At 44.7% G+C, this 24,266-nt stretch overlaps 2 protein-coding genes across 17 annotated transcripts in view; one reads left to right on the top strand and one right to left on the bottom strand.

Moving 5' to 3' along the window:
* The window catches only part of CARS2 (cysteinyl-tRNA synthetase 2, mitochondrial), a 47,323-nt gene extending 44,968 nt beyond the window's left edge, over nt 1-2,355 (top strand). For all 7 annotated transcript variants that reach the window (XM_042806113.1, XM_042806112.1, XM_042806111.1 and 4 more), the window contains one exon: nt 2,190-2,355. In XM_042806113.1, coding sequence (XP_042662047.1) covers nt 2,190-2,264 — 75 coding nt within the window. In that variant the 3' untranslated portion in view covers nt 2,265-2,355. The remainder of the gene's footprint in view (nt 1-2,189) is intronic.
* A 2,754-nt stretch (nt 2,356-5,109) lies between these two features.
* NAXD (NAD(P)HX dehydratase) overlaps nt 5,110-24,266 on the bottom strand; it is a 54,253-nt gene continuing 35,096 nt past the window's right edge. For 7 of the 10 annotated variants that reach the window (XM_032997088.2, XM_042806101.1, XM_042806107.1 and 4 more), the window contains 5 exons: nt 18,774-18,824; nt 18,590-18,694; nt 18,111-18,231; nt 9,174-9,294; nt 5,110-5,527 (listed from right to left, as the gene is read on the bottom strand). In XM_032997088.2, the coding sequence (XP_032852979.1) occupies nt 5,377-5,527; nt 9,174-9,294; nt 18,111-18,231; nt 18,590-18,694; nt 18,774-18,824 (549 nt within the window). In that variant the 3' untranslated portion in view covers nt 5,110-5,376. Of the gene's footprint in view, nt 5,528-9,173; nt 9,295-14,955; nt 15,076-18,110; nt 18,232-18,589; nt 18,695-18,773; nt 18,825-24,266 lie in introns of those variants that run through there. The other 3 variants (XR_006166792.1, XM_042806103.1, XM_042806104.1) reach the window with 3 other exon arrangements.

Genomic DNA, 24,266 nt, shown 5'->3' with positions numbered 1-24,266 from the left:
GGCGTCTTCCCTCCCTCTAGTTCATGCTGCTCATTTTTTCCCTCGCTTGGGCCCTGAGCCTGGCGTGGTCTCCTTGCGTTGTTTTACCAGTGGGAGGCTGTAAGGCGCGATGAGGTGAGGGAGGGACAGCATTCAGCCTCTTTAATTGCCGAACGTGAGAACTGCCATTTGTCAACACACCTATTAAAAGCAAATATGAAGTGTGGTCAGCTGTCTCCTGATCTCAGATGAGCCTGCTGGTACCAGCTGGGGTGAGGGCCAAAGCGCAGTAGTGATGAGCTACAGCTGTGAAAGCAAAGGAAGACTGTGGGAAGCTGGAACATCTGCTTCCTTAGCTTGTTTGTACGTAGCTAAATCCTCACTTCACCCATCGGGAAAGTTTGCAAATCCAAACAACTGCACTGAGATGGGGTCTTGGAGAAGACGACGCCTTTTTGATCTCTTTGGCAAAATGGCTGCAGCCTCGCCTCCCCCCTTTTGAAGATTTGTTTCTTTTTAAAGGGATTTACAGACATTTAGTAACCTCCTTGAAATTGGCCTTAGCCAGGATTCGTATTTATTTCTGGGCTTTGTTTTGTTTTGTTTTTTTGTTTTGTTTTGTTTTTTGTTTTTTGTTTGTTTTTTTTTTTTTAATAACCTGAAGCTTGGCATAATCCGTCTTCCTGCTTGTCCCAGAATAATTTGCTCCTAAAGATGAAGCACGCAGGCACACATGAGCACACACAGCACGCATCCTAAACCTCAACTCCTGGTTTTTCTGCTGATGCTGAGGAAGTAGCGGAAGGTGTGCTGCGAAGGTGGCCCAGGTCTTGCCTTTGCAAATCCCAGAGGAGTCCCGCAAAGGGCTCTCGCCGCCCTCCTGCCCAGCACGAGCCTGCTCGGCGGGGCTGGGTGGCTGCCCTGGGGTTGGCCCTTGCCAAAAAAGCCACACGGTAACACGGCGCCTGGCAGCTGGGTTCCGCCTGCCTGAGAAGCGCTTGCGAATGCAGTCAGAATTTCTCTTTTCTACCCAGGCTCCGATTGCCACGAAACTTTCAGCGAGCCCCACGCGACGCAGGCAGCAACGCGTCCGTTAACGCGCCCGCCCTCCGTTACGTGCGGCTGAAGTCAGCCAGCACCTTCTCCAGTCCGTGTGCAGGGAGAAAAAAAAGCAGCAGAACAGATGAAGCAGACAAGCCTGGTCAGCCAGGGTGGGCCGGGACCCCCTGGTCTGGGGCTGGGCAGGGGGGGCTTGGCCGCCCTAAGCTGCAAGTAGCATCTCTGAGGATGGTGGTAACTTAATTCCCGTAAAAATCGGCTTCGTAGGAAGGATAGTTTCTCCTTCAGCTTCTAAATTTGTGGTTTCTGTAGACTGGTTTCTTCTCTCATGCTGCTCAGCGCACACCATGTTCAGAGTGTTTGTCTGAAGTTACAGAACTTGCAACAAACTGATTAAAATATCCACCGGTGTTTCCATACAGCCGTACAGTGTGCCTGAAGGGCAGGCTGCTCAGAGCTGCTACTAAGTGAAAGGCAGTAACTGGGTATTTACACATCAAACCCAGTTTTCACTGCAATGTCAATTCTACATTCTATTCCAGCCTCTCTCACGAATCAGAGCTCATGCAACCTTGTCATGTTTCAGTATTCAGATTATCATTTTTTTTCAACAAATGCAGTCAAACGGCTCGATCTTAACAGTTAGAAATACTTGGTTTCACAGTAATACTCTTTTAGAAATATGACAGTGTTGCATTACAGATATTTACAGCACCAGGCTACTGACTTAAAATTCAGGAGATCAGCTATGGTAGGCGATACATTCTCGTGGGTTGGCCCTAAGAAGAGCTGTTTGTTTTCCATGTACACGAGCCATTTAAACATGAGAACGTGATGGGTTTAACAGAAGTTACTCACATGAGCAAGACTCCGCACCGCTGCAGCACCCCGTGCTCAAGAGGTGCCATTTCTGTGGTGGGTTGTTTTCCTCCTTATCAGGGACAAATTGTCTGCGTGTGGTTGACAGCTTTGAGTGTTACCAGGAACAGCAGCATTCCCAGGGATGGGATTGCCACGTCTTTTACCTAACTGGAGTAATAGTTTTGCTGTATGAAGCTTGTGTACAAACCCGTGCCTCCAACTATGCGCACGTGTAGGGGACCTGTGTGATCCGGGGGGCCGGGACTGACCTGCTTTGCTGCTTCTTACAGGACAGAGCTGCTGTTTCAACCTGGGAAATTGAGGAAGGAGGACCAGCAGAGCTGCAAACCGAGAAAAAAAGCTGATGCTTCCTTCTTGGACTTGCTTTTTTATTTCGGCTGCTTCGGCAACAGGTGTAAATACTAGTACTTTCCCAATAAAATCTTTGGAACAGAACGACTGAGAGAGATGTCATATAATCTGAGTAAAAGTGTTGAGGATGCTACTGAGTGAGTGCGTGCAAGGCGTGCACGCAGTGCAGGGGCTGGGCGCATCCGAGCTGTGGGGCCTCGGTATCTCCTAACGCGGGAACCGCCCCGGCCCCCGCCGCTGCCCGAGCTGCGCCCGCGCCCTGTGGTGCTGAGCTGGCACGCGGGCTGAAAGCACGGTGAAGACAGAGGCAAGAACTTAGGCCTGTCTTCAAGGATGGAAACGCTTGGTTTTACACCCCCCCGGGTGTTTAAACAACTGTGTTCTTCTCAGACGGAGGAGGAGGAGGTGTGACACCTTTAGCCTTGATGCATTTCCTTTCTGCAGTGTCACGGGTGTGACCGTCTGATTACGGTTGTCCCGTTACCTGCAAGGCTTGGGGCCTCTTCTCCGTTTGCTCTTGCACAGAACACCCTGCGCTCTCCCTCGCACGGGGGGTGCGGCATGCTCGGGCTCTCTCCATCGGAACTGGGAAGGTAAAATCGGTAAGTTTGGTTATTACCTCTCCAGTTCTCTTTTTGCTTTTGCCACGTTCGTGTTCTGCTCCCCCGGGCGCTGTGGCTGGAGGCAGATGCAGAGAGCCCTGGGGCCTTACGCCTTCCGGGGGCTGAGCTGACACCGGGGCTTGTCCCTACTGCCAGACTTTCCTTAAATCAATTTGCGAGAAGGTAATGAGAACATGGGTTCATCTACAAGGAATTTAATCTGCAAATGCAATTCACACAAGTAATCTGCTCGAAAGGGTAAAGGCTTGCTTTTCTGTTGTCGAGGAGAAGAGGTGTAGCTGGTTTTCTGCTCCCTTTCTGGTACTCCTAGAGAAGAGGGGTGGGTGTGATCGTTAGCACTTCGGCAGCTGCTTGACACCGCTGGGGTTTCACAGTTGCTAGTGGCTGTACTGCTCCCGTCAAGGAGAACGGATGGCAACCACCCAGCTTGGCTGCCGTGGGAAACGCGATCGGCAGCGCCAGACAGAGGGAGCACACACATGATTGGTTGGCTATTATTTTTATTTCCTACCAAAAGAAACTGCTACATTTCCAGAATGTTTAAAAATTGTAACAATTTGAATACATGAGTGAATAACAGAGTTACAACTTCTGTGTAGATTTAAAACCAACACGGCAGGTTGAAATCTGTACTGAGCTCTGTTAATTGATTGACTTCGCCTACAAATGCCATTTAGATTATACCACTGATGTTCTAAATACAAAAAAACCCAAACGCTCATTTCAAAGGAAATCCAGTAGCTACTTTAAAATCAGTTTTACCTTTCTGATTTTATTTAAAAGGAGTCGTGCTTTTCAAATAGTTTTAGGGGGAAAAACAACAGTAGCTTAGTTTCCCCAAAGATGTAGACAGTTTACAAAACTGCTTAAATTAAACACCCAAACCCCATCTCTTCTGAGTAGTAGATGTTGCTCTAATCTAAAAAGTCTGTGAACCCTCATAGACCAAAATGAGCAAACATTTAAAAACCTATTTTAAAAATAGGCAACTGGTTTAAAAAGAAAAAAACAAAAATGCATCGGGGTGAGGTAGTAGTCACAGTGCATCCAGAAATATCAACTCTAAGGGCTGAAGGGAGATACTCGGAGCGGCCTTTCTGCCTGCAGGTGCTCTCTGGGGGCAGCCAGCGCCAGGTACCAGAGCGCAGGCAGGTGAGGGCGCAGACCCCGTGTCCCAGGCTCGAGCTAGATGCCCAGGAAAGAGTCGCTGCAACAAACGCCCAACGCCTACTGCGGTAACTGGACACACACATCCTCCTCTGAGAGGCTTCCCCTGAACTCGCCCCCTCTCGCCATGCCGGTTCAATCCCTACGAACTCTGACTGACCTTCCAACAATTTAAGAAACGATACTGTGCAAAAATCCCACGCTACTTCCCCTTTGTACCCGAGGCTCGCCCGCCCTGCCGGCGGGCCAGCCGGGTCCGGCCCCAACAGCCCAAGCCCCCTCTGTCCTGCCAGGGATCGAGCAAAAAAAAACCCCCGAGCCCCGGCGCTGCCCTCGGAGCTCACGGCTGTCCCCTGCCCCCCCGGCAGAGGGGACGGGTACGTGCTGCTGGCTGCCCTCTGTTCCTGGAGCCGCCCGGAGCTCCAACTCGGCAGGCCGTTTGAGTTCTAAAAGCACTTAACTCCTCCGTGATCACTGGGAGTCAGGGATCGGTTCCCTTCGGGATCACTACGTTTCGTACCCTGCCTAGTACCTCTCCAAATGATAATGTCACAGCGCTCATCATATCAAGTTCTAGGTAAGTCAAGGCCAGCTAAAGGAATAGAAAATATTTTCAGGTAAGCATAATTATTGTTCAGTGCTAAGATAGCTACAGTACACTCTTACTCTGCTGATGGGGGAACCTTTTATTAAAAAAACCACCAGGACCTCGCAGGAAGGGGTGTCTCGTCAAAATGACCGCCGCCTCTGGGACTGGGAATGGGAAAAGGCAACTAATTACATTCAAAATCTACAGCAACTCTCATGCATTCCCTTTCCAAAGAGGCTTACTTTTTGCTTCTTAATATACTAGCATGGCAAAAAATGAAGTGCAATAGCTAATTCTAGACAGAGGGTCTAAGAATGAAAACATGACAACCTTGGTGCAATCCAAAAAGTTCAGTTGAGCTGGTGGAAGAATTTTATCTAAGTATCAAGTGCATTTTTATTTTTTTTTGCTGTTCACACTTTAGTTATTGCTCAATAACTATCAAAAAGAACAGAGGAATACTTTCAGTTTAGTTTTATTATATTATAACAGATCTGCAACTACAGCTTATTTCAGCCAAAACATTTTCGTATTCCAAACTCTTAAAAAATATCTACATTAATCATTTTTTTCTATTCTTAAAAATAATAAAAAAAAAAAATCTACCTAGCATACCAATGCTGCTACAGCACTTGAAAGGGTGCATTACTTATGTAAATTCTACGGTAAATGTAATTACTCTTGCAGTCATTGTTCTTCCTTTTCTTCTTCTCTGCTGCTTTGGCTTCAGGTTTCAAAGAGTTTGCTAAAAGCTGTTCCAACTTCTGAAACCATGTCAGAGGCAGTCATTGAACGTCCGAATTTTTGAAAGGCTTGGTGGTTGGACTGCCTTGTGAGTGAGCAAGCTCCAAATGCAGCCACTAGAAAGGGGTTTTGACTAAAAGGGAAAAAAAAAACAAAACAAAATCCGAAACGTTATAAACAAAATCTGAACACTTGTATCATTCATAAGGTGGTGGACATCATCTTCCTACCCATAAATGTTTGTCAGCATTGCTGGGAGGAGACATCTCTGTTTCTCAGATTCTTGCACTGCAAAACACCTTTGGCTGAATTTTTTTATCAAACCCTTCCCTTCCCACGGCACAGCCTGTGACTGACCGAGCAACACCACCAGGGCCAAAGGAAGACACGCTGAAAAGCGGGGAGGAAGGTGTTCTATGTCTAGTTTTACTGATGTGAAACACCATCCTTTTCTTCAGAGGAAGACTGAAATCTCGCCTGGCAGCCTTCCAGCTCCCCCTCCTCACCGGGTAACTCGGTGCAGCTTTGTGCTGCAGGGGGTGGGGGAAGGACGGGGCTGTGTGGGCAAGAGATGACTTTTAGCAAGAGCACAGTCGCCGCTTCGGGGCCTTCATTAGCCCGGCTGGAAAGGGGCACAATGACAGAAATGAAGGCACATCCTCTTCACGCCTCCTACACGCTTACAAACCGCCGAGGAGAGCGCACCCAGCCCCAGCCCCCCAGCGTGGAACCTCTTCCCAGGGCAGGCAGCACAGCCCTGCCACCTCCAGAGCACCTTCCCACCGGCTGGGCCAGGGAGCCGCTGCTGCCGCCTGGCAGCACCAGAGAGGAGGAAAATAACTGTGGAGTAATCCAGCAGCCAGCCCCGGGCTCCGGCTGCTGGCTGGTTGGAAACCTCACCGAGCTTGGCCACGGCTGGGACGTGGCTGCCTGCAAGTCCCTAAGGACCTACTGACTGCTGTGCCAATTAAGTTTTGTGAAGGATCATTGTCCTGGGTTGAGTGAGTGGTGGAGTTTCTTGGTGGCAGGGGAGGGGGCTATCGGGGCGGCCCCCTGTGAGAAGCTTCTCGAAGCTCCCCCAGCTCCAAGCCAGCTCCACTTCTGTTTGGGAAATTGAGCCAATCGGCTGCACCTCTGCGATAACGTATTTAAGAAGGGACGTGGTGACGTGCAGGGGGACTTGTGAGGAGGAGTTGCTGCAGCTGCATGAACACCAAGGTCAGTGGGGGAACGGAGGAAGAAAGGAGGGGGGAGGTGTGCTGGAGCAGAGACCCCCCTGTATCCTGTGGGGAGACGGCAGGGCGGCCCCCCCTGCCACCCATGGAGATCTACGGTGGAGCAGACATTGATTTATGGCCTGTGGCTCCTGCTCGGAATAATCAAGGTTCTGTGCTCGAAGAAGGCCGGGGTCTCATGGGAAAAGGCAGCCCCGCTGCTGTAATTCAGTGCTGGGAGGATTGCAGCATGCGGGGGAGTCCCACGCCAGAGCAGCTCGGGAAGGGCTGCAGCCGTGGGAGGGAATCCAGTCGGAGGAAGTTAGTGACCCACGACGGAGCAGTGTGGGGAACGCTGCGGCCTGTGGGAGGGACTCATGTTGGAGAGAGTTTGTGGAGGACAGTCTTCTGTGAGAGGGGGACCACGATGGAGCAGGGGGTAACAAGTTTCGGACACTCCCCTCACCGAAGATGAAGGAAGTGGCAGCACTGACTGCACCCCCCATTCCCTGCCCCTGTGCCCCTGGGGGAGGAGGTAGAGATATCGGGAGCAGAGCTGAGCCCGGGAAGAAGGGAGGGGTGGGGGGAAGGTGTTCTCAAGATGTGGCAATGCTTCTCACTGTCCTACTCTGTTATGTGTTGTTAGTGTATGTAATAAATGTATGTTCTTTTTTTACTTCCCCTAACGAGTCTGCCTTTTGCTCATGATCATAAAGGGGGATTTTTCCCCATCCCAGTCCTACCTTGAACCCCGAGCCTGGCTCTCTGTCCCTTCTCATTGCCAGAGGGGAAGGGAGAGAGAGCTGCTGCGTTGGGGTTGGCTGCCAACCAGGCCTAAACCACGACAATCATGATAGAAAACACAGGCAAAGCAGAAGGTGAGTTTACAAATAGGTGCTACCAAGGCAGCTCTGAGTATCTTTTTCTTGACACACTCACCAAGGTGCAGGAGTGAGTATTTAAGCCATCCTGAGAGGCAATCCCGGATGCTCAGCTACTACTCTGAAACAAGAGCTGTGCACAGGCTTCTGGGCTCAAGGCAGCCAAAGCACCTATTTCTAAGGCAGCCGCGTAACCAGGCGGATACACACCGTACTCCAAAGACATCACCTCAGCACCCCGTCTACTTCACAGGGGAGTCCCACCCACTACAGCCTCAGCACCCCCGAAAACCAGTGCGCTCTTAAGGTTTCAAAACTCCGCTCTGCACAGACCCATTTTGGAAGAACAGAGCCAGGCGCAAGCGCGAAGGACTGGCGGGGGCTGCCTGCACTGCAGTCTGCAAGCTGATGCCCCGATTCACTGAACCCAAAAAAGCTCCTCCCTTCCCAAAACACACGAGAGAAACAGGATTGGTAGAGCAGGTGTCTGAGCAGGGTCACCTTACCACCACCCCAGGAGACACAAATGCATTGCTGATGCCAAATACGCTCTCCCACTTTTCCTTCATCTATAAAATAAAGGAGTTTCTGAGCGAGTTGTTTGGAAAAGCCCCAGGACCCCCGGACAGGAGAGCCTGGGGAACATGTGCCGCGTCTGCTGATCTCTCCAACCATTTACTACTGGTCTGTCACGCACTGTGCAAAAATGAAGTCACCCTTTTAATGAAGTAAACCAAAATTCCTCCTTTAGCGGCAGCTGCAACTTCAGATGCACAAACCACCTTGGTGTCACCTGTCGTTCTGGGTACGCTAGTTAGATTTCAGAATTTTAAAGACCGGTCAACTGGTCCCTCATTCCTGCTGGGGGACCTAGTGCAGTGCTCTCACAGCGACACCAGCCCAGACCAGTTAACTCCCCCGGACACCTGACTGTGCATCCGCACGCAGCATCCGAAAGACTACAACAGATCTCCACTCCTCAAGCTTCAAGAGCTCGACACTTAGGGGGAAGAGGGACAGCTCTTCCCTAACTGCCTGTGTCAGGGTTCCTTTCAACTTTGTTTAAAGCACCTACTTCCACAGAAAGACTCCATGACTGTGTGGACCAACTAGGCAGGCAGGAGTTGTCACAGTTTAACAAAAGAGCCAACAGCCAGCTGCACGGCTGCTGTATGTACGACCAAACCGCACTGCCATTTGCCTTGAAATGGTTACCCTCTTTGAAATTGTATTATGTTTGCAAGTTTCAACTTACCTGCCCCACAGAATCTCTTGGAGGATTCACCGAATTACAAAAGCAAAGCTAAAGGTCATGTTTTTTGAATTACAGAGATGTTACTGCCAGTGTCTACCACTTACTTATTTTTCATACTTTCTGCCCACATTCAACTGTTTTGAAAACACATACTTCATACATGTATGTCCTTGGCAATCGATCCAGTTTCACACTCTTCTTCTGCCTCAAAACTTGGGAGATGTTACATTATTGAAGACTTTGTCTTCTTAAAATTGTAACTATTATGCAGGCTGCTCTAGACCACCCTTACATTCTTTAAAAGTACATGAATACCTTAGCCCCAACGATTCCAGTTTCTTTTGGAAATTTCTAAAGCAGGTCTACAACAGTTACCATAGGAGAACACAGAGTCACTAGAATTAAGTAGTTATTAATTAATTTTCATACCCATTTGTTTTCTCTGCTCCAGCAAGAAATGCCCAGTGCGCTAAGACTCCAAGAGACCCAGACAGGAGGTCCCCCTGTCCACCGCATCGCCGGCTGCTTCCTTCGTGGCTGCATACAAGTACTATGGACAGACAAACCAGAAACAAAGTCATGTGCATTTGTATTTCTACTTACAGTGGTATCACTGTAGGTGTGAGAGTTAACCTCTGAGGCACACACTAATTAACAGGTGAGAGATTAATCACAAGCAGAGCATATGGTGAAATACACTCTTCTTAAAAAAAAACCCATTGCATTAACATTTTAAAAACACTTTTATAATTAATTTTCAATCCTTTACAGATAACACTGCACCATACATACACTTTCTCCACTTCTCTCAGCCTGCACAGAAGGTTTGGTCACTAATGAGTTTAGTGACCCATGAACTGATGCTGCCATCATGAGCAACCACCCCAAACTGGACCAGGCCCCCCCGCAAAGCTGCTGCACAAACGCGACCCTCCAGAGTCCTTCAGAGTTTTCAAATGTAAACCAAGGTGTTTTACAGAGACCAAATGCAAAATTGAACTAAAATCTCAAGCCTTCTGCCATACCCATCAGAAAGGTGGTTTACTGAAAGCGGCCTTTTTCTTAGGCTTTGTAAAAACCACACGCAAGGAGAGCCCTCTTTTTCTGCCAGTCAACAGTGTCCTCAGCACCTGCGTATGTTTCTGTCAGCAGTGGCACTATGGATAGGCTCTGTCAGAATATCAGCTCTTACTTTTCCTTGGACCTCGGTCCAATTGATCTCTCTGTGGAGCTTTAACTATGAAGAACATGCAAATGGTTTCTCTAAATTTAACTCCTTTGTTCTCCACTGCCAACAAGCCCAAGGAGGAAGCCCGAAGGATACATAAGGCACACAGAAAGAAACCGGCATTTGTTCTACTACCCTTCCCCAAACTCTCTTGTGGGTATGCATCTACCCTCAGCTTTCCTTTTTGCTTGGCTCTGGAAAAAAAAACAGAGAAATTTATTTTCCTGTCCTAGGAGAGTGGGAGAGCTGGCAGAATCACCAGCAGCCAAGCAGTGATCCTTAGCACCTCCAGTCAGCTACTGCAGAGCCACTCGGGTTCAGGACTATGCCCATGGCCACCTGCGCGCTCCTGGGCACGCCAAGCACACAAAAAAAGGTACAAAGCAAGACACTGCTTGGACAACAGCTCTGACCTCAATTTTCTCAAGTCACCTGGGCTGGGTTTTTCCAAGGTGTATGAACAGGGCAGTCCAGGCGTTTTAGAGCTAGTACTACCCATATTTTTTAAAGGAACTTTTCTCTTACAAAATAACGGGGAAAATCTGCACAAAACTGAAGGACTTGCAGGTAAATCTTCTTAGATAGCAAGAGGTAAAAAACCTATTTAATGCAAGTATACCCTTTCCAGTTCATTAGCACAGTTCATTTCTGATTTTTGTTGCTCGGTGCAGCATAGAATTGTACTTCACTTTCATTTCCTACCGATTCTTCCTGCAGTAATTGCTGGGCTCGTGAGGCCAAGGCCGTTGTGCATTTGTGCTGCCACTGAGAGGGCAAAGATTCATTAGTCACCACGAACACAGCAGACACCGCTGCAGCACTGCCAGCAGTTAATTTTCCCAGTCACTCTTCTCCCCTCCCCCCTCCCCCTCAAATTAAGATTCTGGATGGGTTTCTCAGTGAGCAGTAGTTAATGTCAAATTTCGCAAGTGTGATGCTCTTCTGAGTTAGCTATTTGAAGAAGGTATGCCCTTTTAGGTGGCATGTTTTGTTTTGTTTTAAAAAAAAAAAAAAAAACAACAAACCCACGGTGCTTTGGAGAAATTACCTCTAATTCTGCTACTTTGAAGATGGTATCTCACAGGATTTTCACTTTGAGGGCTTGAACTCCTGGCAGGAGGCAGGATGGAAATCCTCTGTTCAAAAGCTTTAGGGCCTTCTGATTGACAGCTGAGCACAAGCCCCTGCTTATTAGCTGTATGTCACCATCTGCCACTATTCTGCAGCCCCACAACCTTCCAGTCAGTTTTGAGCTGTACAGGAAAGCAAGATCTCCTCAAACTAGGCCAATTATAATGCCCCGCCACCACAAAAAAAAAAAAAAAAAAAGTGGTCTTTTGTTTGTGTTTTTTTTAAAAAGTAAGTCTCAAATATGTGCAGACTACCTCACAGGCAACAACAAAAGCAGACCTTTGTACTCTGCACAGAGATGCTGGAAAACAGCTCCGCGCAATACTTGCAAAGAAGCAGAACTACAGGAAATTCACATGAATGAGGGTGGGAAGGTATAATGCTCTGGCAATTCTTGCGCAGAGCCTCAGTTCCTCAAAGAACATCTCAAAATAAAAGGATGATGACCATCACAACAGGCAGTGGGAAAAGGAATGAAAAACTCCTCTGAAGTATAGTCACTGTAAAGAGCTTTTAAAATAGCAGAAGGAATGCCACACTACCATCAAGACAAACTGGCAAAGCCACAAAGGACAAAGTCTTCCTGATGCTTTTCCCAGCCTTTTCCTAGAACAACAAAAGTAAAACTGCTGTCTTCCCACTCCCCCTAGCCAACGTTCTCCACTAAATGTCTGTGACCCGCTGCGAAGACAGCTCAAGCAGTTCTTCAAGGGGGTGACATCCCTGTACGCCGCGCTGAGCAGTGCCAACCAGTGGCAGCGTCACAGGGCCTCGGTGAGGTGGACATGACAAGGCAGGCAGTTCTGTTCCCTGGAGAGATGCAGAACAATGTATTTACAGGAGGATGATGGATTTTTCGGTCCCTTGCTCAGGGAGGTTATAGCACGTTCAACTAGGGGTCAGCACGTGCACCTGAAAGCCTAGAAAACGTGGCTCTTGGAATAGCCGAGGACGCCAAGACGCCTGGACGCTGGACAACAGGGAGACTGCAAAGACTGAAATCATCACAGTGTGTCAATGTTGCAAGGCAGCAACCGGGGCCACTTAAGGTCAATTAGTCTGCCATCAGTCCCAATCAAAATAATGGAGAGGTTCACCCTACAGTTCAACTGACAGACCATAAGAGATAGAAACACACAACCAGTTGGCTGCTGGGGCAGGGCGTCTTGTTTTGGTTTTTAATAGGTCTGGGCAACCAAATCTGATGTCATTATTTCCCAGGATCATGAATAAAAACCACACTGACCTCAGTACAATTAATAGACAGTCTTTTAATGAAAACTGATCTATGCTAAGTGCCCTTCTGAAACAAACAAACAACAAAAAACCCCCAACAAAACAAACAAACCAGAAAGCAACCCAGTTCCCTAGCACACACCCATGGTGCATACACATACTCTCATAAGAAAAGGCTAGATGAAATAAAAATGTTATCACCGAAGAATTCGTTGACTGAAGTATGTCAAGGAGATCTGCTAGAGTCAGAACCATCACAGCCCTATTCAACAGTTTCAAACTAACCACAGCTATTAAACAGCACATAAATATTGCTAGAGCTGTACGCAGCAAATGCATGTCCCTCACACATTGTCACCCCGATTTCTTTCTTACCTAAGTCCATGCAAACCATCTGTACTAAAATATCAACAGAACACAACAGAAACACAAAAATGAAGGTGGTTGGACTGACAGAATACTGGAAAGTAGAAATTCAAGAGTTTTAGGCTCCATGCAGTTCAAAACTCTGCCCCAGGCTTCCTGAGTAACTACGGTCAAGTCATTTAGTAGCTCTATGTTTAATATATTTCAGGCCATAAAATAAGTTACCATCAATCCCTTTTCAGCACTTCGTGAAGATAAGATAAATACTAGCATTTGGGGAAGCATTTGGACCATGATGTCACACTTAACTATACCACTGCTAGCAAGTTTTAAGTGAAAGAACTCCCAGCCCAAACTGCGCTGGCAGATCAAAGCCCAGAAGAATGACCCATTTATGGATACTGTATGCTTTACTGAAAAAAAAAAAAAAAAACCAACAAAAAAAACAACCCCTGTCTGTTACATAACTGAAAATAGCTATTCTCCCTTTGAAGGATAAAAAGTGGAATTTAATAGTTTTACTGAGCTCAAGCACTACTAATGAACTGGGAAGCACGAATTTTGATAGTGCCGTACACTGGCAGCCCTACTTACAACGCTAGCTCCTAGATACATTACAGTTAGAAAACCAAAGGCCCATGTAGTGTAAGAAGTAATGTATGTCTGCGTGTTCTTGATTCACAATGTTAATGCAGTAGTGAAAAAAAAAAACAAAACAAAACCAACCCAGGGATTCAGCTGGTATTTAGAACAGAGAATGGGAAATGCGGGACTGCTAGTTAAGGCTAAACAGATAACACTGATGATGATAAAGAAGGCTCAAGAGCTGATGTGAAACATCACATTTACTGAGACTGCAGACAGGAAGACAGCCTGGAAATTAAAATTTAATTCTTCAATCTCAGATGTCCTGAACAAGTTCTTTACGCTCGTTTTCCTCTTACCAAGCAAGGGTACTACTCTTACCCTAACATGCTCAGAAATCCATGTATGTGTAATTCTGATGAGTTCTGATATGATTCAGCTGGATTGGGTCAGCTAACATCAGCTACCCCACAGAACAACAAATACCCCCATTTAAATTAAAGACTTCAGATTTCCATTTTCTATGCAAAATAATGGACCTATCAAGGACCACTTTGCTCCACCGAATGCAAGATTCAGGTTTAGACCATTATCAGATGTTGACTAAAATCTTTTACCAGTATACATTTCTGACCTGACAGATACTCACACTAGTAAGAAATTTATCTTTTTCCTTTTGCAAGTTAGTTCACAAAAGCACACAGCTGGAGATTGTGGACTCCCAGAAACATGTCCCAGAGTGCATACAGACAGGAAATCCGAGATTAATGACTCTGGCTGGAGAAATCACTCAACTGATGTGGAAAATGTAAGTTGGCTTTTATATAAAGGGTGCTTATACTTTTATATTCCCTAATCACACTTTTAAAACTTAGATAGGTCCTTGAGTGTGAAACACCAGGCAATTTAAGTTAGAAGAAAGCGGTCCAAATTCCACATTACTTTCCTCAGCTAGGTGCAGGAGCCGGGAGACGGAAGCGACGGCGGGTGAGCAGGCGGGGCCGTGTGTGCCACGCAGAGCAGTGGCACAGCGGACTGGAACTGCGACCCCCCTGTCTTGCTCACTCTGCAGAAGCCAAGCAGGACTGGAGACAAAGGTGCTGCCTCTCGGTTTAAAATCTAGGCAAAAGTTGCTGGGCATCTGGACGCCATAAGGGCTTTTAGCTGAGCGAGCCAGGGACTGACAAGCACTGAATAGCTGCCTCTCCAGCTGTACGGGGAATGAATGGCAGAAATCAGAAGTACTGCTGAGGGATTTATGGCAAGAGTTGGCTTTTTATCCCATATTCAGTACTCAGTAATCCCTCTCACATGCTTCTTTGCTTTCCTTGACTATAGCTGCAGCTGGATAACTGGAGAGAAACTACGTTTGGTTACTGGCTCCAGGTAAAAGCAGTCACAGGCAGCAGCAAGCTGGTAACCCATAAAGTGTGCCTTTTGGAACAGAGGAGAGGACAAACACAGGTGCCAGGGAAAGTACAGAAAAAACTTATTATAACTTTAAAAACAAAAATACAAATCCTCTACTTCAAGGACCTAACCAAATTTTAAACATGTTAGGAATGAAGACTGGTATAACCACACTTTATTATTGACCAGTTCTCCAAAGAATAATAAAAAGGAAACCTTAGAGAGCTGTGCCATAGTGAATAAAAGCTGACTTACCTTTTACTCACAGGCTGAGTACTCATTCCTACCCTGGTCAGTGATGGCACTGATATCACCTACCAAGAGCATGGTGAAGCTCATCTTTGTAGAGCAGGGAATCAACAACTGTAGACCAAGCTATAATGTGAAATTGCAAAAGGAAAGAGAAAAAGAGTATATAAAACTTAATTTAAAATCTCGGTGATTGTGTTTACAGGGCAGTTGGCAGCTCATAACTGAAATGGAGACAAATTTTAGGAAACTCTCCTTTTTAGTGGAGGACTGCTACAGATTTCACAGAGGCCATGTATGATTCAGTACTGATTTTAAGGCCATAAGGAGCCACCTGCATCATCTAATCTGATCTGTAAAAACAAACCTGAGAGGTGTCCAGACACTTCAGTTTAGCAATCTATTAAAGTTCTAGGTATGTTATTGTCATAGCTAATTTCTTTGTCTGTTAATAAAATCTGCCTTACTTTTCATCTGCATTTATTAAGCTTCAGCTTCCAGTCAGAATTTATTGTGCTCATCTGCTTAGATTACAGAGCTGTCTGCTGACAGGAATCCTTCACCAACACCTGTACTTCCAGCTCGCTATCAAATCACGTCACAACCTTTTTTGTCTTCAACTAACAGAAGTAAATTGTCTACTGAACTTCCTGTAGACTCATGAATAAAAGTACTATGAAAATCATCACTACAATCACTCTAACCTATAAAGTATTCACCAAGCCAGTCTTCTCTTCTGCAAAATTCAGCATCCACAAAAAGCCTTCCTTCCACAGCAGCCAAGCACATAACACTAAAGCTACATAGTTTTCCTGGAAAGTATCAAGACTGAAATTTCTCCACCTCACCCCATCCCACCCCTATCAGGTCCCCAAAGCACGCGTGCAATATATTCCCAAAGGAGAAAGTTCAGAAGTGATATATGGAAACTACACTCAAGCAGGAAATGCGTGAAAATAGGTACAGCTTAAGCACTACAAATGGATGATGACGTGAAAAATAAAAGGCAGGAGGAGTACACAGATCTTTTCATAATATTTGACTGTGCTCAGAGGACATTGGCCTGATCCAATGATCTGGATTTCCCTCACACTGGAATCATGATGCATGTTGTCTTAGCTGAAAAAAAATGACATCAGATCAAAAGAACAGAAAGATGAAAAAAGAAGAAGTTAAGAGCGAAAAACCTGGAAAGAATTCAAGGTCAGTGACATGACAACGTGATCTGTGTTGTGGCACAGAGCAGATAGTAGAATCTCCTTTCTCAACGTCATTTTGCATTTGAGAAGCTTTTAAAAAATTGACCGACAGTAACTCCCAGACCCAAAGATCATTCTTGTTAAAAGGAAGCTGGAGTCTATAGTTTCTGCAAAATTCTCAGGAACCTTCTTGCAAGCAACACAAACCCTAAAAACAGTGTTTGTAACAGACCTTATAACCTATATTAAACCTGACAACTGCTTTCTCACAGCTCAGCAATGCTGCCTGTAATGGCTGTAATCCAGGAGAGAGAAAGCATCAGTGACAGAACCAAGGTAAGAACAAGAAAGCAGCCTATAGAGCTGGACATCAAGTAGCCTAGCTGGACATCAAACAACTGCTACAAAGGCACAGAACTGTTTTTATTTCAAATCAAAAAGCCACTTAAGTAACAGAAAAAAATATCACAACACAACAAAGAATAAGGTGGGGAAAAAGATAAAAAAAGCAAAAAGCCCTGAAAGCACGCGAGACATACAGCAAACTTGTGCCCCATCTGAACATTCAAAATTGAAATTGGAAAGAGTTTCAGCTGTTTCCTCATTTTTTGAATCCTGCATGACAACGTAGACAGTGTCCCCTCTCTCCAGCAATATACACTTATCTCAAGAGTAACAGCTCAAAAGGAGAACAGATATACTAGGTAATGTGCTGAATCTAAAGCGCTCACCCAGTTTTCCCAACATGCATTTAAAAAGCAACAATCCTGCATAAAAAGAACACTGCTGACATAAAACCACAGAAAGAAGACACACTACAGTGCTCTAAAGCTCTCTAGCTGGCATAAACCCGAGCCAGGCTGTTTTATCCTCTGTCAGAGTTCATCTTCCCTTAAGCCTGGCCTGACTGTCCAAGGTTGCAAATCAAGTCTGCGACGGGTTCAAATATGACAGCAGACTTCATGCAGGGCAACTTGGGTACTACACGACTGACCGAAGTCCTCCACCACCTAGGCATAACCCTATTGCTTCCAGATCACAGCTGGCTGCACAGCCTGCTATAGTATTTGTACTCATGGGGGTGTGTGGAAGGTGGCTCTGCACAAACCAGTTGCCATGTTACATCTGTTTTTCTGTTATAAAAGACTCCCGTGGCTCTGAATAATGAAAAATTGACCACATATACAAAATGGTTCTGAAGTGGCATAAACATTTATGAGAGATTAGCATTTCAAGTAATTAGAGGCAGAGCTGCTGCTTGTTACCGAACTGAAATAAGACGATGTAGTCAAAATGCAATGAAGGCACACACAAATTCATTTCACACTGATCACTGTAAATGATCAGTATAAAAAACACTAGTTTTATTAAATATACTTTAACCATACTAGTGACTGTTTTAGAAAGTTGTAATGGCAATCCAGAGTTAACTTGGTTTGTTTTTTTAAATTGTCAGGGCTAATGTACAAGTCATATACGTACATGCTAATCTACAGTCTCATGGTAGACAGTATCAGGGAACCGAGCAGCTCATGAACCTCAAGACACCTTCATTTTTCACTCACCAATACATGGTTAAACAACAATATTATTCTGCATCAAGTTAGTAATGACATCTGCACTTATATAGACCATCTAGGCTAAGGATTTTTAAAGCAGTTCACAAAGATTAAAAAATTAATTTCTCAATACCTCTGTAATGTAAAACATAGGTTACAGCCATTTAAATGAGAAATAATATCAGCAACTTTTTTCAGCAAAAATTAAGTTGCACTCTTAAAATATCAATTTACACAAAAATTCTAAAGGTGATCTGCAAAGACAGCCATCCCTCCCCTTCAATCTTCAGGGGAATACAGTCAACCAATTACTATATAGTTCAGCCACTGGACTACAACTGAAAGCAAACAAAACAAACAAACAAAAAAAATCACATTGCTAAAATCAATAGGCTTCACTTACCTTTCTCTCCATCTGAAATAAGATCTCTTTCTCCCTTTTGAACAATTGTCAAATTTCCCATGGCTTGGCTGAGTCTTAATACACATCCATGATGATCACTACTGTCTACAGGGTCTCTAAGCTACAACACAAGAATTCCATACACAGTACATATTTTACTACTAGAACAACATATTCTAATATATGCTACTTCAGCATATATGGGGGGTCAGGGGAGAAAGCATCATCATCAGTCTTCCCAGGTATTTTTTTCTATACCCACTGCAGTGCCAAAAAATGCGTAAGAAAGGGTCGTCTTTTAAAAAGAGCTCTCTTTAAGAATATACATTGTTGTAGCAATTATCCCATGGAGTAAAAACCCACAAAATGCTTCTCTCACATATAAGAAACAACACGTCACATTTAAGCCAATAATAAGTTGTTTATTTATGAAGACTAAAAGTGCACATACTTAAATATCAAAAAGGAAAACGGCTCACCATGGCTTCATACAGTCTACTAAATTCCATATAGTTTGGAGTAAGAATAGCTCGCTGGTAGCCTTGAATAAGAGAAGGCTGCTGGGAAATGAGCCACAGTCCATCCTGCAAAAACCAGTAAGAAGAACATTTACTGAATAGATTCTTAATTGTCAAACCACTGACTGAATCAATAAATACTTACAGCATCAATAACGATAGGAATTCCTTTCACTTTTGATTTTTCTATAATACCCTGCAAAAAATGCAGATAACTTTTAAGATGCTTGCTAATTTAAATCTTATACGATCTAAAACAAATTCATCCAATAAATCTGATCATATAATTTGTTTTTACAATGTAAGATATAAAAAAAATCTGTTGTATTCTGCAAACTAGTGTAAGACATTTTCATATCAACTGGTAATTTACAGTTATTGTTCTCTCCCTGGTTCAAGTATAAGCAGTGTCAACAGGGTTTCCATAGCTGATACCTTGGTGTTGATATGCAAACAAGCAAGCAACCTCACTTACTCTCCCTGTTGTAGGAGACATGCAGTGCCAACTTAAGCCACACATAGTAAACATACGTCACCAATTAAAATAAAAAATAATTCAAATGAGTATGGCCATAATAGAGATCTACCAGTAACTATAATATTAATTTGAGTTGCTTTTCTGATGATAGGCCCACTGCAGTACTTTGAGTTTATGCACAAACAAACATCACAAGACAAGCGGTACTTAAGACTGTTCACTCATGGTCCTGGAGGTTTTATATTTTCAAAGCAAAATTAAGGCAGCCCAGACAACAGACCATTTGCAAAAGTGTTTTTTTTTCAGCAAGCTGTATCTACTAGCAGACTGTCTGCCCTCGTTCCCTCTCCTAACCGAGCAGTGGCAATGACTGATACTCAAGCTTTTTTAATGAGCAATGGCTGACAGTCAAGTTTTTTGAACGTTGCTCATTACCAACTTGTCTTTGAAGCTGAAGAGTTTATCTTTTTCCTGTGTAAGATAACAGAGGATGGTATCCATCCAAAAGTCTAATTATTTTTGAACATTATTAAGCTCTTCAGATTAGCTATCATATGGCCCTGAGCTCCACAGGTGAGCAAGACATTATGTAAGGAATAAGGAAGCAGTTTTTAATTAATGTTCAGGGTACTGAACGTCCCTCCATTCTTGTATTGTGGTCAAAATAAACACTACTCACCTTGCTTCCTGTAAATTATTAATTATGGAATAGACATATCAAGACAAACTCATTCCTACCCGATTCTGATTTTTGCAATACCAGTAGAAATCTTTCCCTTCTATTTTTAAATGGATGACCAGAATTTAGCAGTGTGCTTCAACCCAATGTTACTTTTGCTTGTTTGGGCACTGTTTGCACGTTGGAAGCATGAGACTGAAACACTACCCACTGCTCCACAGCTGAGGACTTGTCTCAACTCACAGCTGCAGCTACCTTAGAAGCTACTATAGCATAAAAGCCTTTCCATGACATACACACGCTTGCACAGGTCTTGGCTTGGGCCGTGTATCACAGACTGCCAGGCGCCCACCCTCCTTGGGGGGAACACTAAAGGTCTCCTCCTGTATTCAGCTACTTAAATAATTTTGAAGCAATCACAAGTTTTACACAACTCCTACCATTCAGCTACTACTAAATTATTCAAATTTATGAGTAAGTATATTTAACAGCTGTGCAAGGATAGAATCTTGAAAAATACCTAGAATTAACTGTGGCGTACTGAAAAGCAGAGCGCCTTACTTTCAAAGCTTTTAAAAAATTTATGAGACAGTCATTTCTTTATTCATTAACGTTAATCTGCACAGATGTGCACAGCTCAGTTTTCCTTCACAGAAGCTGTACAGCTTTGCCCCTGCTGTGTTAAGTTCATTAACAATTATGTTTAATTTGACTCACTTGGTTATAATAAAATAAGGTTGTGGATCTAGCAAAGAGGTTTATGTTGGTTTTTTTTTGTATAAATGAATGTTATACATTCAACAGTCCAATTATTCTTGAACCATACTAAGCTCTTTTGATTAGATAATATGGCACTGAGCACCAGAGGTTAGCAAGATATTATGTAAGAAAGCATTCAGATCATCCTCTCCCCATTTTTGAAGATACAAATACCATTTACTGCAACCTTGTTTTCTAACTGGTTTTAATTAGAATATTTTTGTACATTAGCAACTTCACTAAACTCCTTCAGTACACTTAAAATGATTACTGTTCCACTTCCCACTAATATGAATCACCAGTTTATTCTAGTATGTCAAATTCAGTACATCAGTCTTTCACGCCACTTCATTTTTTAAAGCCATAAAAGATTTCCCCAAACAGATTCCAGTTCGAGAGGTGGCCATGAAGTTGATCATGGGGGGCTGGAGCACCTCCCCTGATAAGGCCAGGCTGAGAGAGTTGGGGCTGTTCAGCCTGGAGAAGAGAAGGCTTCGGGGAGACCTTAGAGCGGCCTCCCAGTGCTTAAAGGGGGCTACAGGAAAGGTGGGGAGGGACTCTTTGTCAGGGAGTGTAGGGATAGGATGAGGGGTAACGGTTTTAAACTGAAAGAGGGGAGATATACCTTAGAGCTAAGGAAAAAATTCTTCCCTGTGCGGGGGGTGAGGCGCTGGCCCAGGGTGCCCAGAGCAGCTGTGGCTGCCCCCTCCCTGGAAGGGTTCCAGGCCAGGTTGGACGGGGCTGGGAGCCCCCTGGGCTGGGGGAAGGGGGCCCTGCCCGGGGCAGGGGGGGTGGGACTAGGTGGTCTTTAGAGTCCCTTCTAACCCAAACCATTCCATGATGCCATAAGGAAATCTGCAGGAAGACACCAGATCTCAGAAGTCCTTATCCTTCCAAATGATTTTTTTAAATGCATTATGAGCAACCCAGGGAACTAATTCTGCCAAAGTTCTGTTCCCAAAACAGTTAAGGTTTGGCTGTTGATTGGTCCCTTTTCATGTTTCCTCATAACTGTCATCTTGACTACTGGTTAGAATTTCTCTTTTTGTCTATATACATATCTAACAACAGGCTAAATAAAGAATCCTGAAGATCCATTGTCCACCAAAAGAATGTAAGAATAAGGAGGAAAAAAAAAAAAAGAATGAAAGTATACATACAGGTAAATAGCTTCGGGAAGGCTGGGTCACTGGTACACTCCAGAGAAATAAGGCATTTCTTCCTAATAAAGTTCTGAGTTCCTAACTCTCCAGCACATCCTCCACAATCCTGAGAGATCTGACCTCTGCTCTGAAGAGAAATTTCATCCTGCTAAGTAAAACCTACTGGCCAAGCAACTTTTATTGTGTACCGAGTCTCTCAGATATCAGTTTCTATTCTAAAATATTGAGTAATACTTGCTTTTTCTTTCTGCCCATATAAAACAAATAATCAGGGGATACAAAGTCCTTCGTCTTATTTAGAAATCTCATTTTTGATTAAAAAACCCAAAACAAAACCACAAACAAAAACTACCCTAATTACTTTCCTTTCTTTTTCCCCTCCTTAAACCCAGATAGAAACTGCTTGGAGACAGACAAGGAACCTCAGAGAGGAAGTTCTGGGGAGGGAGGGGGTAATCTGGCAACCATAATAAAGCAGTAACAGAGGTAAGAGAACCCCTGTGAGACAACCACCCGCTTGAAGGACACAAAGTTCATTGGAGAACCTCTAATTCCTATTGATCGTCAACAGAACCCATCTCACCTATTGCCATTTACAGGTCAAATGGCTCACCACTGGAGAGCAATTCATCCCATACCAGCTTAGACACCACAATTAGGGTGGGATGAATCACCAGCAGACACACCTGTCTCTCCTGAGCTATCACAGGGGGAGCAGAGACACTTTACTGCTTTATTTTTAGTCACCAAGAATTAGTGAGATGAAGCCCGCTTTTAAACATTCTATTACTGCAGACAGTGTATATTAAAAAAAAAAAAAAAAACAAACCAAACCAAAACCGAAACTACACTTGCATAAGAGGTGTTTACAGCAATAATGGCAACATCCTCTATGCAGAAAATTTTGTTCCTGTAAGTAAAAATAAATTTTCAGCTGAATCTGTATCTCAGTATTTGGTGTGGACTTTCCTCGTTAATCCTTGTAGCATACAAAAGACCCTTCACTGTTAATTGAACAATTAATACAGTTCAGAATAACTCTACTTTCACACCAAAAACTATTTAACAGTTCCTGATAGGACTTTATGTATGAGCAGGAACCATCTGTTCAGCTTTATCCCATGTAACAATTATTTATACAGGAAAGGATTTAGAAGAGAACACTGCCAATTAAAAATACTAAGAAATGTTACTAAGACAAGACCTGAAATTCAAACACCAATCACACAAGTGAACAGCAACACATACAGGTATCAATGATAAACCCCAGACATCACCCCTCCCCTTCAAACAGCATTTAGAATATTAAGATTTTGGAGATTCTAGCTTCAAGATATCCTGGTAAGCTATTGTACTGGGTTTGCATGGCCAGGTTTTGGTAGCAGAGGGGCTACATGGGTGGGTTCTGTGAGAAGCTGCTGGAAGCTTCCCCCCATGTCCGACAGAGCCAGCGCCAGCCGGCTCCAAGACGGACCCACCCCAGCCAAGGCCGAGCCCAGCAGCGATGGTGACAGCACCTCTGTGGTAACGTATTTAAGAAGGGGAAAAAAACCCCAAACATGTGCAACAGCAACAGCAGATGGAGAGAAAGGTGAGAAAATGTGAGAGCAACAGCCCTGCAGACACCAGGGTCAGTGAAGCAGGAGGGGGAGGAGGTGCTCCAGGAGCTGGAGCAGAGACTCCCCTGCAGCCCGTGATGAAGACCATGGTGAGGCAGGCTGTGCCCCTGCAGCCCGTGGGGGTTAATGGTGGAGCAGATCCCCACCTGCAGCCCGTGGAGGACCCCACACTGGAGCAGGTGGAGGCCTGAAGGAGGTTGTGGCCCCATGGGAAGGATTCATGTTGGAGAAGTCCATGGAGGACTGTCTCCCATGGAAGGGACTCCACACTGGGGCATGGGAGGAGTGTGAGTCCTCTTCCCCCTGAGGAGGAAGGAGCAGCAGAGACAACATGTAATGAACTGACCCCAACCCTCACTCCCTGTCCCCCTGCACCACTCAGGGGGAGAAGGTAGAGAAAATTGCAAGTGAAATAAAGTCTGGGAAGAAGGGACAGGTGGGGGGAAGGTGTTTTTAAGTTTTGGCTTGATTTCTCCTTATCCTACTCTGATTTGATTGGTAATAAATTAAACTAATTTCCCCAAGTCGAGTCTGTTTTGCCCATGGCAGTAATTGGTGAGTGATCTCTCCCTGTCCTTATCTCGACCCATGAGTCTTTTGTTACATTTTCTCCCCCCTGTCCAGTTGAGGAGGGGGAGTGATAGATGACTTGGTGGGCACTTGGCACTCAGCCAGGGTCAACCCACCACAACTATCTTTCTCTGCACAGAACATATTATACTACAACAGTTGTGGTTCAGTTTGGTGCAGACCAAGGCAGGAGCACTTCCTTCACTTGCTTCCTAAGCAGTCGAGGATATCCAGAAATGAAGGACTGGACTCACAGGGCAACCTTGGCACTAATCATAAACCAGAGAGGACAGTGAGGAAGAGGAGAGAGTGACACGCTGCTGTCATTCAATCTCATGACCTGCAGCCACACTAGTTAGCTAAGATATCA

The sequence above is a fragment of the Tyto alba genome, unplaced genomic scaffold (genome assembly GCF_018691265.1).
Source record: "Tyto alba isolate M040663 unplaced genomic scaffold, T.alba_DEE_v4.0 Super-Scaffold_45, whole genome shotgun sequence".
Taxonomy (NCBI): Eukaryota; Metazoa; Chordata; class Aves; order Strigiformes; family Tytonidae; genus Tyto; species Tyto alba.
Note: the sequence above shows the minus strand (reverse complement) of the source record. Positions and strands in the feature narration are given on the sequence as shown.